The sequence below is a fragment of the Trachemys scripta genome, chromosome 15 (genome assembly GCF_013100865.1).
Source record: "Trachemys scripta elegans isolate TJP31775 chromosome 15, CAS_Tse_1.0, whole genome shotgun sequence".
NCBI lineage: Eukaryota > Metazoa > Chordata > Testudines > Emydidae > Trachemys > Trachemys scripta.
In genome coordinates this window covers 21,366,276-21,380,892 of record NC_048312.1, presented here as the reverse complement: position 1 = coordinate 21,380,892, position 14,617 = coordinate 21,366,276, and the positions used below count along the sequence as shown (strand labels likewise).

Genomic DNA, 14,617 nt, shown 5'->3' with positions numbered 1-14,617 from the left:
ACATGTTATTCCTCAGTTTGAGCTATAATGAAGCGGAGTTGCCTGTGCTGATGGCAAAGATTTGAGAGCAGATAACTATGATTCACCCCCTCCCTGCAATTACTGGGAACAGTGAAATGACAGAAACAGGCTAGGAGGCAACTTACTTTGGCTAAACTGCATGTCTTCCGTGCTGGTGCACGGTCCCAGGAAGGACTCCAGCGAGTAGGTGACACCCTTCACCTGTTCCACTTCGCAGTTTTTCACTTGTCCAAAGTTCAGAATCTTTCCATCTGAGGGACTGATCTACAGGGAACAAAAAAAGTAAAATGCAGTGAAAAATCCATGCATCCCTCATGTTTAGCCATCAGAAACACAAGTCCACTGATCATTTGAACCCCAAAATTTCACCTCTTCCCCTTTATATAACCTCTCTCCCCCACACAGGGATAAGCCTAGCCTCTTTTTGTTTTGGACCTTTGATATTTTCATAGACCAGAAAGGCAAATAGGAAGGCCCATAAGTGAGATCCAGAAAGACCATCATTTGTACACAGTGAATGCCAATGCTGTGACCACTAAAGGGACTTACAGGTTTCTCTTTCAATAAGAGTGCCTGGTCTAGTCCTGTGCCTCGAATAAGTCAGGCTGGACTTTTACCCACTCCAACCAAGTAGTTCAGTTAGGGCCATGATCTGTTGCCATACAGCCAGGCTGGATATGGGTGTAACCAAGAGCAACAACCCAGACAGAAAAGGGGTGAGCGATAGACCCACAACTCCACTCAGGCCAGCCCAATATTCGGAGTTTTGGCCCTCAGACATAGCACACATTCCAAGGTGAGGGATGTGTAGCTCCACTAGAACAGAACAAACATTGCAAACCCCTCGTTCCCTCCTCACCACACTGTGATAGCAGCAGACTGGCCGGGACTGGGGCTTCAGCTTCCTGCGGAAGAACTCGCTGAGGTTTCTATAGTGATGAAGATCTTCGACAGCTGCTTCCTTCATGTTCACTCCAAATGTCCAGATATACAGGCTGTAGACAGGCTTCCGGAGCCAGGTGGGCAGCTCGACCTGGTTCAATCGACCCCAGGCTCGTGAAAGCAGTCGTGTTGGTACCGATTTGTACAGAGAAACCTAGAGAGAAAGGAATTACACCATGCTATTTCTGTTCTTTCCACTGCTCAGCCCTTCTTCCCTTCGCTCCCAAAATGGAAGAATCCAATTCATTCCTACTGTGACTCCCTTCACTTCAGTGGAGTTACACCAAGGTTCTGGTCTTGTCAATAAAACAAGACCAGAACCTTACCCTCCATGGCCCCATGCTGATGTGTAGGGATGGGGGACCAGATGGAGCTCAATGTAAACCCTTACAACAAAAGTAAAGTCAATTAATTTGGATGATTCATCTTTTCTGAGAAAGATAAAAAATCCATTTTGTCAGTATAATTTCTGTTGCTGTTTTTGTTGCCTTAAGGCAAATAATAAAAGCAGAAACCCATTCTTCCAATCGCAGCACAGAAGCCCTGCCAGCCAGGTACAGTGGAGGGCAGCTACAATGCATGCACCCTCTTCCCCTTGTATGCTGAAGTTTCATATGCGAGTTAGTGGAAACTGCTCCCAGGAGGCTCACAGAGAAGCAGTGCATTTGGGACATTCTATTATAGCACTAATTGGAGGCACTGAAACATTACGAATATATTTATTTTTTTGAACCCAAAGAAAACTGACTTAGAAATACATTTCTGTCTGCATTTCAATGCCTAGTGTGTTGCTTCTCCCAAGCCCATCTATTTCTGGAATTATAAAGTGCCTTGTCTACACATAAAAGGTGCACTGCTTTTAACTGTACTGGTATAATTAAAGCAATACAACTCCTCTGGTGTGGACCCAGTTACACTGTGCTTATACCTGTGTCGCTTACCATAAAGACGAATAAACTATATCCATATATTGCACCTTTCTACTGGCATAACTGTGCCTGCACAAGGGCTTATACCAGTGTAACTATAGTGGTCAAAGAAACAAACAAAAAAAAATCACACCGCAAATGATGATAAAACTATCAGTACAAGAACTGCGTGTACACCAAGCCTTAGTGTTTGGGCAATTCCAAAAAATTCACTCACCTGTTGTTTGTGGTACTTGGTATCACCCACACAGCTCATGAGAGCATGTTGTAATCCCAAAGATATTTCAGAGGGCTCCAGCCTTCCTCTAAGTTTTACACAGAAAGCTGTTTTCTGCAAACCTCTGGTAAAAGTTTGCAGAACAGGGTGGCTGGCTAATTCCAACTCTGTGAGTAAAAGGGTCCTCTCACTCCTTTCATTAGAGAAAGAGGCACTATTTATTCTCTACTCTATGGGTATCCCTCAATGTTAGGACCTGCAGAATGTAGCAATAAATACGAATAGATTCCTCTGGAGAGCTAGTCCTTTAGCCTGTTTGTTCTATTAAGCAAATTTATTTCACCTGCTAATGGATGATACTCCACTCAACTCACCTTCACTCAGACCAGTCCAGGATTCTGAGTTTTGACTGTGCTATGGATGACACTTACAAATAAAATCCAACCATTTAAGAGAGACTGCCAGATTAATTTTACTTCAGACTGAAACGTTTTAAACCAACTATTGTTACAGGTAACACTTTAGACCATGACAATAGAAGGATGAGAGAGAAATATTGCTCTGTTTTTTCTTTACACTTTACACATTTGACAGGCCTTGGACAGAGTCAGTTTCATGGTATCCCTGTAGAAACAGTTTCACCTATTTGTGTGGTTTTCCCACAGTTACAGAAGAGATAGATTAATAAATAAATAAATAAATATGAGAAAATGTAATTGCAAAACCGCAAAAATTGGCAAGACAACGCCTGAAAATACATACTTCACTTTTGCAAGTGATGGGGTTTCAAGCTGATAGTCTCTGTTTAATGCAATAGCTGTTGAAATGGCATCCTCTCAAGAGCGGGCAAATTTGTATAAATTTGCAGTAACAATGTCTAGATGATGTTCGCACACTGCAATCAGATGCATGCAGGTCCATGTACTAAAACTAAATGTCATAGTTTGAGTCAGGGATGCCTGCATTAGTACATCCTCTGGGCAGTCAGGATTCCAGGCACCCAAGAAGGAATTGAACAGCCAACCATTCTCACACAAAAATTGCAGCAAAGGAGAGACTACATGAATGTGTCCATGAAAAGGGATGGAGAAGAGGCTTGGTCTGCCTTAGCCCTAGCCCTGATATTTGTGGGTATTACTGTCTGAATGAATGCAGCTGTTTCCATTGATTCCCCTTGTTTGTTAGGGGATCATACACAAATTCTGTGCTCCTAAAAATTCATCATCTGTCTCTGAAAGGAGAATTACATAATCCCTAAAGCTTCACCACAAAGAAAAAAACAGACAGTTGTGGTAGAGGAAGGTATGCACTGCAGTTCTGCTTTAATATCAGCCATCAGCACCATGCTGTCTGTCTCTCCCCCTGCTGCCAGCCTCCCTCCATTATAATAGAACATTTGCTCACAGGGTTGTTACAAAGTAGAGACCTGCTCACACTTACCCTGCTCATAGGCCTCCATCCCACTCTGGTCAAGGGTTTAAGAGCACCGAAAGGCAGAAGATAATAGAGAATAGTCAGAGGCCAAGAACGGAGTTTCAGAGCAGGCCTAGACATACAGCTCAGCTGGCCCAACCTCCGCCTCAGGGCCAGCTGGGGGAATTGCAACCTGTAGGATCACACACACACACAAGAGGGTCAGCCAACTCAGCCTCAGAAACACCAGCTCCTGACAGAGTTTGTTCAATGCTTGTCAGTGATTCTGCAACTCCCTGTTCCGTGACTTTGGTTCAAACCTGGACCTTTCCCAAAATACAGGACCAGGCCACTTCAAAAATGAATATGAGCTGCCCAGGGCCTGGGGTTCATCGGCACAGGACAACTTCCATTACTCATGCCTACTGGCAAATTAATTAATGGCAAAACTTTTTGCATTAAACAAAGTCTGAGATAAGGTGAAAACAAGGCTGCAACTGGTCCAGCCAGCTAACACTAGAACATACACAATATGTTATGGAACACCAAAAGGGGGAAAACCCAGGAACTTGTTCTTTTGGTGTTTGAAAGAAGTAGCTACTTGAGAGGAAACATTTGCCTGTACCCTCTCCTGCTCTTGGAGAGTTAGAGTGATCAGCACAGTAAAGCACTCTGAAAGCTAGAATTCTAGGAATAAAATCCCTATTTAGGGCAAAAGTGTTAGGCAAGTGCTAAGGAAAGAACAGATGATATTCCAGTGAAACAAACAGCCACAAACCCAGGGCAATGTCGTCTCTGGCTCCAGGATTTCAACAAGGCCTGGCATTATGGAAATCCTGCATTTCAGAAGTTCCATCTACAGTGCTATTCCTACATGCAACAGTAGGATGAAATTGACCTAATCCTAGGCTCTCATTCTGTTGGGGGAGAGACAGCTGCAGTACCATAAGCACAATGTGCTGCTGCTAAGGGAAAGGGAAGGGTATATATTTGCTTCTCTCTCCTGCCTGTCTTTAGCAGCAGCAAGAGGGAATCACGCCTGTACCTCCTGGTCTCTTCAGGTGAGCCCCAGAAACAGGCAGAAGCGGTCAACATCAGATAGTACCCAGCTGGCCGTCCCCTGACTGTATTGTGTCTGTCCTACAAAGGATCACAAAAGCCATTGGGGACAAACTGAAGTATTCCTGCAGCAGGCCTGCTAGCAGTTGGTTCCATCTGGCCAGCTATTTAACACTTCAGAGACAAACAGAAGTGGGATTTGTGAGTTAGCTATTTGGGATGTGTGCACTGAGGTCAAAAGGCACCTTTCAGGTTTTACATTCCTTATTGGGCACCTCAATCTTAGAGAGATGATACAAGAACTAAAACACACAAACTGCTAAGGTAGCAGGGTAGTTACTAGCTATGGCCCATTCAAACTTTGGCCTCTTAAGCAACTGTGTTTAGGTGGGCTTTTTTTGTGAAGTAGATGCCTGAATTGAGAACAAACGAACAAACTCATTTCACATAAAGAGCCATCAGGTGGCTGACAGACTATGACTTGTGGTCATGACCAGCCTGAGCCAGAACTGAACCAGTGACTCAGCATGGAAAAGCTCCACACCCCATTCCTGTTTCCATGAGACATCTCATTGCTCCAGTTTATGCTGTCTGAGTCTTCCCTGGGCAAACTCTCTTATTCCTTTCTTCCCTTGGGGTCTCCCTCTCATTCTCAATACTTCCTGTGTCTCATCATTAGGTTAATATCCACCCGACTCAGGACAAAACATCCAGGCCTGTTTGGCACTGTGCTAACTGCTGGGGAACAATTCTTCTCCCGGCATCTTTGGAGGGGACATAGTGTGCTGAGTATGATTGTATGTGCATGCTGATTGGAAGGGGAAGGCTCCTGCTACAAGTTATTTTGAAGATCACTCCCAGCCCTTGCAGGATGAAAAGATTGGAAGAGTGAGCTGTAGGAACACACTCTACAGTTCTCTCCAAGAGAGAAAGGAGCTGGGAGACTAGAAAGGGCCAACTTGCCCTTTTTAGGGCTTGGGTCAAAAATTAAAACATCACCTGAGACGCTTCTACTGTCACCATGTGGGCTGAAGATGGTGCCTTTGGCTCACCGATTTACTCTGTAGGCTAACGTTACTTCCGCCAAGGCCAGAGAATGGCTGTGCGCTGGAGTGCAAGAAAGGCCTGAGTAGCTGAAGTATTGTCTCAGCAGCGCTACAGCAGGCTCAACAGCTTGAGGCAAGACCAGTGCACAGCACAGGAATAAGAGACAACTCACCTGCAGCTCCTCCTCCCTCTCATCCGCCAGGGCCTCAGAGCCTGACAGAGAGATGGCCTCTCCAAGAGTTTCGGAGGACAAGGTACTGCTCTTCCCTCCCATCTCCTTCTCCCTCCCTTCACTGCAGACGATCATGAACCAATCCCTGCAGAGCTGCATCCTGGCAGCTTGCTCTAAAACCCCCTTCCTTCCCACTGTCTTGGCCTGGTTTTAGAGGATTCCCTCTCTAGATTTTTTGCTCTCCCATTGATTAGAAGGGGACCAGAAGAGAAAGGAAACTCATCATTTCTCTTGTTGTACAGCAGCAACCCCATCCTTGCCAATTCAGTGCATTCAGAGATTTATAGTAATTAGGCCAAACAAAGGCTTTGCAGATGGTGGTCACTCCTTCTGCCCATCTACCCTCCCTTCAGTCGCCATCCTGCAAAGCAGAAAACACCAAACAGTACCTGAAACGGGCTCTCCTATTTGGTGTGCCCCCGGCAGAGCCAGCTGGGCCTGGACTCTCCAGTTGCGGGTGCTGCTCCCCGGCACAGCTGCCGCTGTTCCCTGAACGTAGCCGTCGGACATGAATTTTAACTTTGCGGAGGTTGTAGCAAGAGGGAGGAGGGTTAGATAAAGCTTTACAGCATCTCACCATTTCCCTGTGTGCAGATCTGGTCCCTGCAGGGTGTTTGACTGACACATCATCAGGATGGCGGTCGGTCGTAAGTCTCAGTCTCTCTCTTTTTTCCTCTACCTCCCCTTCCCTTGCTCGCTTCGGCACAGGAGGGAGGACACGACGTCACAGCTCCTAATTCCCCCGCTGGTTTGTCTCCGGCTTCCCTCTCTGTCTTTCCCACTTGCAACTCGGCTACGAGGTTCCCAGCTATTGCAAACAAACAGGCATTGTGTCACACTTCAGCAACCCTCTGCAAAAGCAGCTTTGTGCGAGACAAAAGCAACCTCTGCCTACAAGCAGCCCCTGCTCCTCTCTAGCCAAGGTTGCCATCGAAGCTCAACTCCCAAATGAACACCCTGCAGTCTCAGGCTGCTAAGAACTAATGCACTATTCTCAGAATTGCAGCCGGCTGGCCATGCACAGTTATCCCAAGAGCCAGCCTGAATGCGAGGCTGGGAGGAGGAGGAGGGATGGCGGAGAAGAGGAGGAGGGAGATAACTCACAGCTTCAATTCTGCACTGCAGTAACTGCAGCTAGATCAGTTCTGGGCTACTGAGCAAGCAGATGTGTATGCAAACACTCACTCTGCCAGAAAACCCTTTCCTTCTCACACCATCCAGCCTGGGAACAGAGGAGAGGAAAGGGAGGGAACATCTTTTCTATCTCATACAGTCCAGTTAGAGACCAACACCCATCTCAGGAACACCCTTTCCATCCCACACTGTCCAGCGAGGGAGCAGGCAAAGACAGAAAAAGGGAAAGAACGTTCCTTTATAGATATACATCCCTGCAATGAACCAAAAGTTCCAGCGCCAGCTTGAGAAACAGGCTCTGCAGAAGTTCAATAGATGCTTTATACAGTGCGCAGGACTTCCAACAATTTTTACATCCAGCAGAACTCAGAAGCCAAACCGCCAGTACCATGGGGGCAAGAGGGATTTTTGCAGTCTTGAAGACTGCATGCCCATTTTGTCTGGCACAGCTTTCGGAACATTCATAGGGTGAGAAGTCCTCTTCCATATTGCAAATTATATCTGAAAGCTGTTGACTAAAAACTGGCATTCCTGTGTTTCTTGGCTGCCCCTGGATTGCTAATGAGGGAAACTGGCAGCAACAGGAACCCAGAGGCAGAGATCAGAACTGAGCTTACACCTGACTTCTGTGTCAAGTCCAACACCAGAAATATTTTATGGTTCAATATTTAAGCAAAATGGTTAAACACTAATGTTTTAAGTCAAAACTAAGCTAGACAGCAGTTTAGTATCTCCAAAGCATGCCCACCCTACTAGTGCCACAAGTGATGTGGAGTGAGTCAGTAAGGACTTTGCTGCATTAACCCAAGGTTGGATAGGAGGTTATATATTATGCTGAGGGGGAAAAGAGAAAACAGGAGGGAGAGGCAACATTTGGAACCACATTTAGTGCCAGCCCGAGAGAATCTTTCAGGAGGAAATTCATTTAATAGAAACATATTGGAGACAAATTCTTTATCACAGATCTGTTACAAGATTCAGGTATAGACTGATTTTTTGCAACTGTATATTAAAGGGACACTAGTAAATTACAATCTTATTAGTTTTAAAAAGAGTTAAAAGTAATTCCAGGCACTACACCTACCCCTTTTCTCCTCCTGTAATCCCCTGCCAGCTTTTGTGGTTTTATAATCATGCTGTCCTATGTTTTACAATGCTTCTCTCTCTCTTCTGCTGCTATGTGAAATACCCAGATGAAAAGGGGAAACTGACTATATACAGGGAAAGTGTCAAAATTCACAAAGAAAAATCTGGAAAAATAGCCGAAACCTTTCCTCTCTGTCACAGACAGGAATATTAGGAGTTGCTAGCAATAACAAAAGGTGCAAATTTTCAACAGAAGTGTGATTTAAATCAACAGTGTCCCTTTAAAAACACTTAATCAGACCAAAGTGGAAATCATTTTCACCACCAAGATCACAAGAATGCTCAGCATGCATGTAAGTTCCAGAATCTGTGACAAGGGAAAAAATACAGTACTGGTACAGAAAGGCCAGGAGACGAACACTGCTGTCTAACAAACTTTTTCTCCTCCTCCTCACATTCCAGACATGCAGGGGCTCCTACACACAAGGAGCCTGCACAGGGTTTTCCTCTTTGTTGTGATTTTCATCTTGTTCTCCAAAGGACCCCACCCCCACTTCACATTTACCATGGATGAGGGAAAGGCCAGAGCAAACAAATTTCATCTGCACTCACCATTTAGTCCACTCTTCCTTCAAAAGTATGTGAGGTAAATACACATTTCAGCACAGTCTATTTCAATGGAAACAGCCCAATTAGCTCTCTCCTTTCAAAGAACTTACCACATCCTAGATCAAGGCGGCGGGGGTTTATTTCCCCAAGATTTTACAAAGGAGTGGAGTGAATTGAACAGCCAACCTGCACCCCAGAAGTGAATGAACATTGAAAATATAATTCCATTGTTTAATGTTGATACTACTGTAAATTCAGATAAAGTTCATGGAAAGGGAACATGTGGTGAGGGCTACCCCCTTTGGGGCAAAAACCATGTCATGACAGACTCACCTTCCTAGGTGAAGTTCCCAGGGAGAGAGATGGATTTCAGTGCTATATAAAGCCATACTTCTCCATGGCTACACAAAACTCATCTCCTATAAGTAAGAAGCCTTACATTTCTCTTATCTTTCGTCCTACTGACCCCATTACACTCACCAAGACGCAAATACCGGACTATTACCCATGGATGAGAGCCTGCCCCTCCTCTTGGCTGAGACCTGGTGAAATACTGACATACAAACACACATGGCGAGTTGCCATGCCAGCAGCTACTGCACAGGAGGGATTAAGGATACAGTAGGGTTTGGCTGCTCGGAATTTAAAGATACCTGCAATGGAAGAAAGGGGAAATGACGGGATCCTGGACCATGCCAACCCTACCCTCAGCCCAAGTGTTCTGAGGAAGGGCGAAGGAAGGGACTGGCCCAACTGAGACTGGGCATCAATTACTGAATCCCTGTCTCTCTGCTGAGGGATGAATGTGACGGATTTACACCTGGACTTCTTCTCAAATCTCAGGACAGTGCTGCAAAGCCCCTCTTACTAGCTTCACTGATGGACCTCAGAGTTCTCTAACTCTTCTCTATGGGGAGTCTGGGGCTTCAGCCCCAAACCACTCCTACCTCCTTGAACTCATCCAGAATGCATATTAAGTGAATAAAGGAAGTAATGACCATCTGCACTATAAATCCCCTGAGGAGAATTATCTAACAACAGCTAATCTGTCAAGCTATGCAACTCCACTCTGCTCCATCAGTTCATATAAGCATCATATCCAGTGACCCCGTTTAATTACTTGTCTTCTTATTATTTCTCCAAGCCCTTCCCTCAGGACTCCAAAATCACTAAGCCTGGGGATTTACAGGAATCAGAGACTGGATTAAAACACACAACTGTACATTAAACTGAAACGACATGAGCATGCGGGGCTGGGTTTAGAATCATCCAGTCTGGATGCTAGAAGCTTCTCCCTCCCCACTTTCTTCACATGTTAACAGTATGGCCATTTAAAATAGATGGTATAACTTAACACATACTGCTGGGGAAAGCTGTATGGTTAAGCATAAGCCATAAAAGTGGAACAAAAGAAAGTATCAAGCAGCAAAGATAGGGGTATTCTGAGACCCACATCACACTATTATACAGAGGAGATCCGCTGATAGTGACAATATTAGTTTATCATCAATAGTTTAATTCCTTTCCCCTGACCATAGTCAATATCTTCTGTTTAAACTTATATGTACAAAAAAGTATCATCTCTCTTCCTTCCTCACCAACTTATTATTCTGCAGAAATCCAGCAGGAGAAACAATAGCTTCCGCAACAGCCAATCAATCAGGAGATCCTGCTATTCTAAGAGCATAACAAAAAAGTGCTTTTGGACATTAGGGAAACGACCGTGGATTGGCTGTTGTAGAAGTCACATGATTTTTAATGCTGTATATTTCACTCCCCAGATTCCTGCTGGCACCTATGTAAACCTTAACTCTCTTTGTGAGTGTCTAGGCACTGACTGCGAAATGTACCAGATGCCCTGATACAGCAGGTCTTTTTTCCATCTCTAGTTTCGAGGATTCTTTGCCCATTTTTTATCTCAAACAGGCTTCCTGTAATTCCCCCTACTCAGAGAAAGGTTTGTGTAATTAGCTTCCTTTAAATGGATAGCTGTACTTCTCAACAAACGGAAATAAATCAGCTTTTCAGAATGGCCATTAAAACATTTGTTTATTCAGCTCTAAAGACTGCACAAAGTTTTTGGTAAACAATCCTTGATCTCTTCTCTGGGGCAAGGAAACATGTCTTATCTACTTTCATAAAGCAACATGTACATGCACTCTAAGTATTTTGTAATATAGTCATATCTATGGTTCTATACACATTTAATTTCATATGCTATCTGATAAAATGCCTTTCCCACAAGACGTTCAGAAAGCCAATTCCCTTCTAGGATACAGACATCTAAAATGGAAGCATATGGAGGGTGAGGAGGAATGGTTGCTTTAGACCTTCCTACTAAAAAGGAAAGCTCTGTTAAGCGCTCTAGAATCCTGAGTTGGAAACTGAACAAAGAAGCTGTGAGGCCTCACATACAATTCAGAAACCTACATACAAACCTAACTGAACAAATACTTCAGACTGGGGCTATTTTTAAAAAGGGACTATTAACTCTGTAAGAGTTGGTTCCTCAGATCAGCAGAACTCAGATTTCTAACACACCAATTCCTTTTTCATTTGGCCTGAAAACCCAAGAAAACAGTGACTAAGAATTGGTGGTCTTTGGAAGTCTAAAAGTGCTTACCTTGGTTGTACCGCACGCCTGGAAGCTGCAGAGGCTGACTCTGAATGAAGCTTGTTTCAGTTCCTTCACAGACTTCTTGTTTTTAATCTACTGAAATGTGACACTGACCTGGCTTTTTTGTTTGGGTTTTCTAAGACAAGTGAACAAAACAATGGAATGTAACCCACATAAGTGTTCCTGACAAATGCACAGAAGACTGGTGCAGCAAGAGGGAGAAAAAAAACCCTAATCCATTCCCTGCAGAAATCATATGCACTGATGTGTCCACGCCCATCCTATTAGCCCCAAACCATGGTCCTGTTTCCAAGATCAGCTGATTGTGACCTTCCGGTTCTAAACTACTTCTTCTGTTTCCTTGCCATGAAGTTGGATGTACCCACTACATTTAAGTAGGAGTCTGCTGTACTGTGGAGCTACATGCTGTGGAGTTTATTTACTATTACTCTCTTCAACAGAACAAGCTCAGCAAGAACTTAAGATAGTTTTGTTTTCAGCTGGATAGCTTTCTGTGGAGAGCAGAATGATTCTGTGAGACCACCACTAAACCCAACAGGCCACCAGACCCCAATCACGATCACCCTGCACCCAGCAGTCACTACGTCCTTGAATAATACTAAATCCCAGCCCTCTGGCCTGACACTGAATCTGACCAACCCAGCACCCTGCTAGACAAAGGAAGCTGTGTCTATGCATGCTGAAAGGCACAGAAAGAAGAGAGGGGGTTAAATTTAAAACGATCTGTGTTCGTTACCCACACACCCGCCCTGAATAGAAAGAAAGTATTAACCCAACTGCCTATGCATCTTTCTATACCCTTAAAACTACCCACAGACATTGCAAAAAACATTCAGTTAGTTCATCAGGATTTCTGAGCTGTAATCCTCTTCTCATGTCAAACAAGCCACAAAACAATCATCTCTCACCTTTATACAGTTTCTAACAGTTTATACCCTAAATTCGGTAAATGTGAACACCCCTCAGCAGAAAAAAATACATTTTACTATAATATAGCAACAAATTATTTCCCTTCCACACAGTAGGTATATGTATTTCACCTGCAGCTGTTGCTGTTGGCCAAAATAAGCCTCTAAAACACTCCAGGAGAATAACTTCTCAGATCCCCAGTGGCTGGCTGGCTCGCAGTCTGTCTACTGGATCTGATCGAGCTGCTCTTTGCTTTAAGAAAGCAGCACGATGCAGCTGGTCCTCCTGTCCAGCTCATGTTTCAGTCATTCAGACTCCACGGTGGGAACTGTTAAGGACGTCTCAATATCATCAAAAGCATCTGCATTCCCACAAAGCCCCGGCTCTCTTTTTCCCCTTTAAGAGGAGGAGACAAGGCAGAAAAAAAATGAAAGGAAACTAAAAAGGAGGGGGATAAGATTGCATGACAACATAGTCTCTCAGTTCCCCAGATGGCTTCCCAGCAGTGCATTTACAAAACAGGAGACTCATATCAGGGGCCTGGGAAATAGTATCCAGGCCTCCATTAACAAATCGCCAACTGAAAACATATTAAGACAGTTTAGGGTGAATACCAGGGAAAGTTTCTGACAGTCATGTCTGTTGATCATGGAACAGTCTCCCAAACAACCATATTACTTGGGAAATTTAAAAATTATACTGGACAAAGCACCAGTTCACTACAGAGCAATTCTCCAGACCAGGGATAATATTTGATACCAGTTGGATAGCAGAGAGCATGTACGTAAAATGATCCAGTTTAGATTTTCTGTTGCTGCTTCTTGACATGTTACCAGAAATGCCGATGTACATGTTCCCAGCCAAAGAGTACATACAGTTTTATAAAACCCTTCAGAACATTCCGATAGATTGCGCAATAGTCCCAGTTACACACATTTCAACGGAAGGTGTCTTGTGTAACGGAAGAGACGCTGTAGCAAAAACTATCCATCTGAAAACACAGTTTGAACGCGACACTGAACTCTACATCATCTTAGGCTAGCTGAAAAATGTAGGGGAAATTGCAGGCAAAACTTTTGCCACCCCACCCCACTGTTCCCTCTCTCCCCCGTTGAAATTTGAACCTTTTTGAATTTTTCTGATCAATGCTACATGAAATCAAATTTCTTTTGTATAATTAGACCTATGTCCATACAGCACTCAGGTATCAGAAAAAACAGAGGAGAAAGTATGACACATAACAGGCCATCTGGTCTAGGGATAGGATTTCACTCTTCACAGGCAGAAGAGCCAGGGTATGGAGTTGCACAGGTGGAGGATTTTTCATGGATTCTTTCTTGGGATATCCTGGTCTATGATTCAGGATCTCCCATCACAGAACATACTATTACTACTACACCACGTGCTGCCTTACTAAAATGGTACTGAGTAACGCTGCCTCACTTGTCCACAAGCAGCACTATAGAACTATCCCTGTGCTACCCATCCACCTCAGTAGGAAACATTGATTTGCAAAAGTGGTGAGCACCAAACAGATCCCTAAACGTGAATTTAGGGACCTAACTTTAGGCTTCTATTTTTTAAAGTCTTGGCCTGTGATATTAAGCTTCCCCCCTAGAAGAGATGGTTTTCACCCTGTTATTTGCCACATACAATATCAGATGTCACTATAAACAAGTGCCACCTCCTAAGGTTCACTGAGTTCTCTCTAAAGCTGTATCTTTACTTGGTTTTTGCCACTCATACTATGACAGCCACCATTACACAAAAAATAGTATTGCAAAACAAATTAGATAAGAACTGTGGAAGCAAATAAAGGACAGCAGTAAGGAACTGCCCTCTATTTAAACTCTACTCATCTTGTCACACTGTTTATCCAAACTCACTCTTTGGCCAAGGTTTCCCTGTGTAAATTATGCTATCTGTATATCAACAATGCCACAGTATCAACAGAGAAGGAAGTGGGTGGAATCGCTCCTGGATACTATATATCCAGGATACTAGGCACACAGAGGCCTTGGCCAGGAAATGTTCCCAGATAGATTTGCGCTTACTGCCTCAAATTCCTTCTTCTACCTATATGATAAATATCTACCTCTTTCATTCAGAGCTCTCTGCTTTGCCTCATCTAATTAAATGAAAGCTAATCCCTTTTAGTAATCACAGCAAGAGACATACTAATAAATTAATCAGTTCAAGCTATAAGCCACATAATGTCTCCAGGAAAGTTATAAAGAAAGGTCCAAGCCAGAAACCAAGTGTTCCCTGTTCTCCTGTAATAATATTTTCATGATTTTTAAAATTCACTGAAAAATAGCATATTTAAATAAAATTCACTGAAAAATAGCATTAACTTTACTGCAGTGATATCCTCAAACAAA

At 43.8% G+C, this 14,617-nt stretch overlaps 1 protein-coding gene across 9 annotated transcripts in view; it reads right to left on the bottom strand.

Annotated features, from left to right (window-relative positions):
• Positions 1-14,617, bottom strand: part of PISD (phosphatidylserine decarboxylase) — a 40,261-nt gene that overhangs the window by 6,127 nt on the left and 19,517 nt on the right. For 4 of the 9 annotated variants that reach the window (XM_034790841.1, XM_034790844.1, XM_034790842.1 and 1 more), the window contains 2 exons: positions 881-1,117; positions 147-285 (listed from right to left, as the gene is read on the bottom strand). In XM_034790841.1, the coding sequence (XP_034646732.1) occupies positions 147-285; positions 881-1,117 (376 nt within the window). Of the gene's footprint in view, positions 1-146; positions 286-880; positions 1,118-3,549; positions 3,716-6,249; positions 6,669-11,312; positions 12,315-12,367; positions 12,597-14,617 lie in introns of those variants that run through there. The other 5 variants (XM_034790846.1, XM_034790848.1, XM_034790847.1 and 2 more) reach the window with 5 other exon arrangements.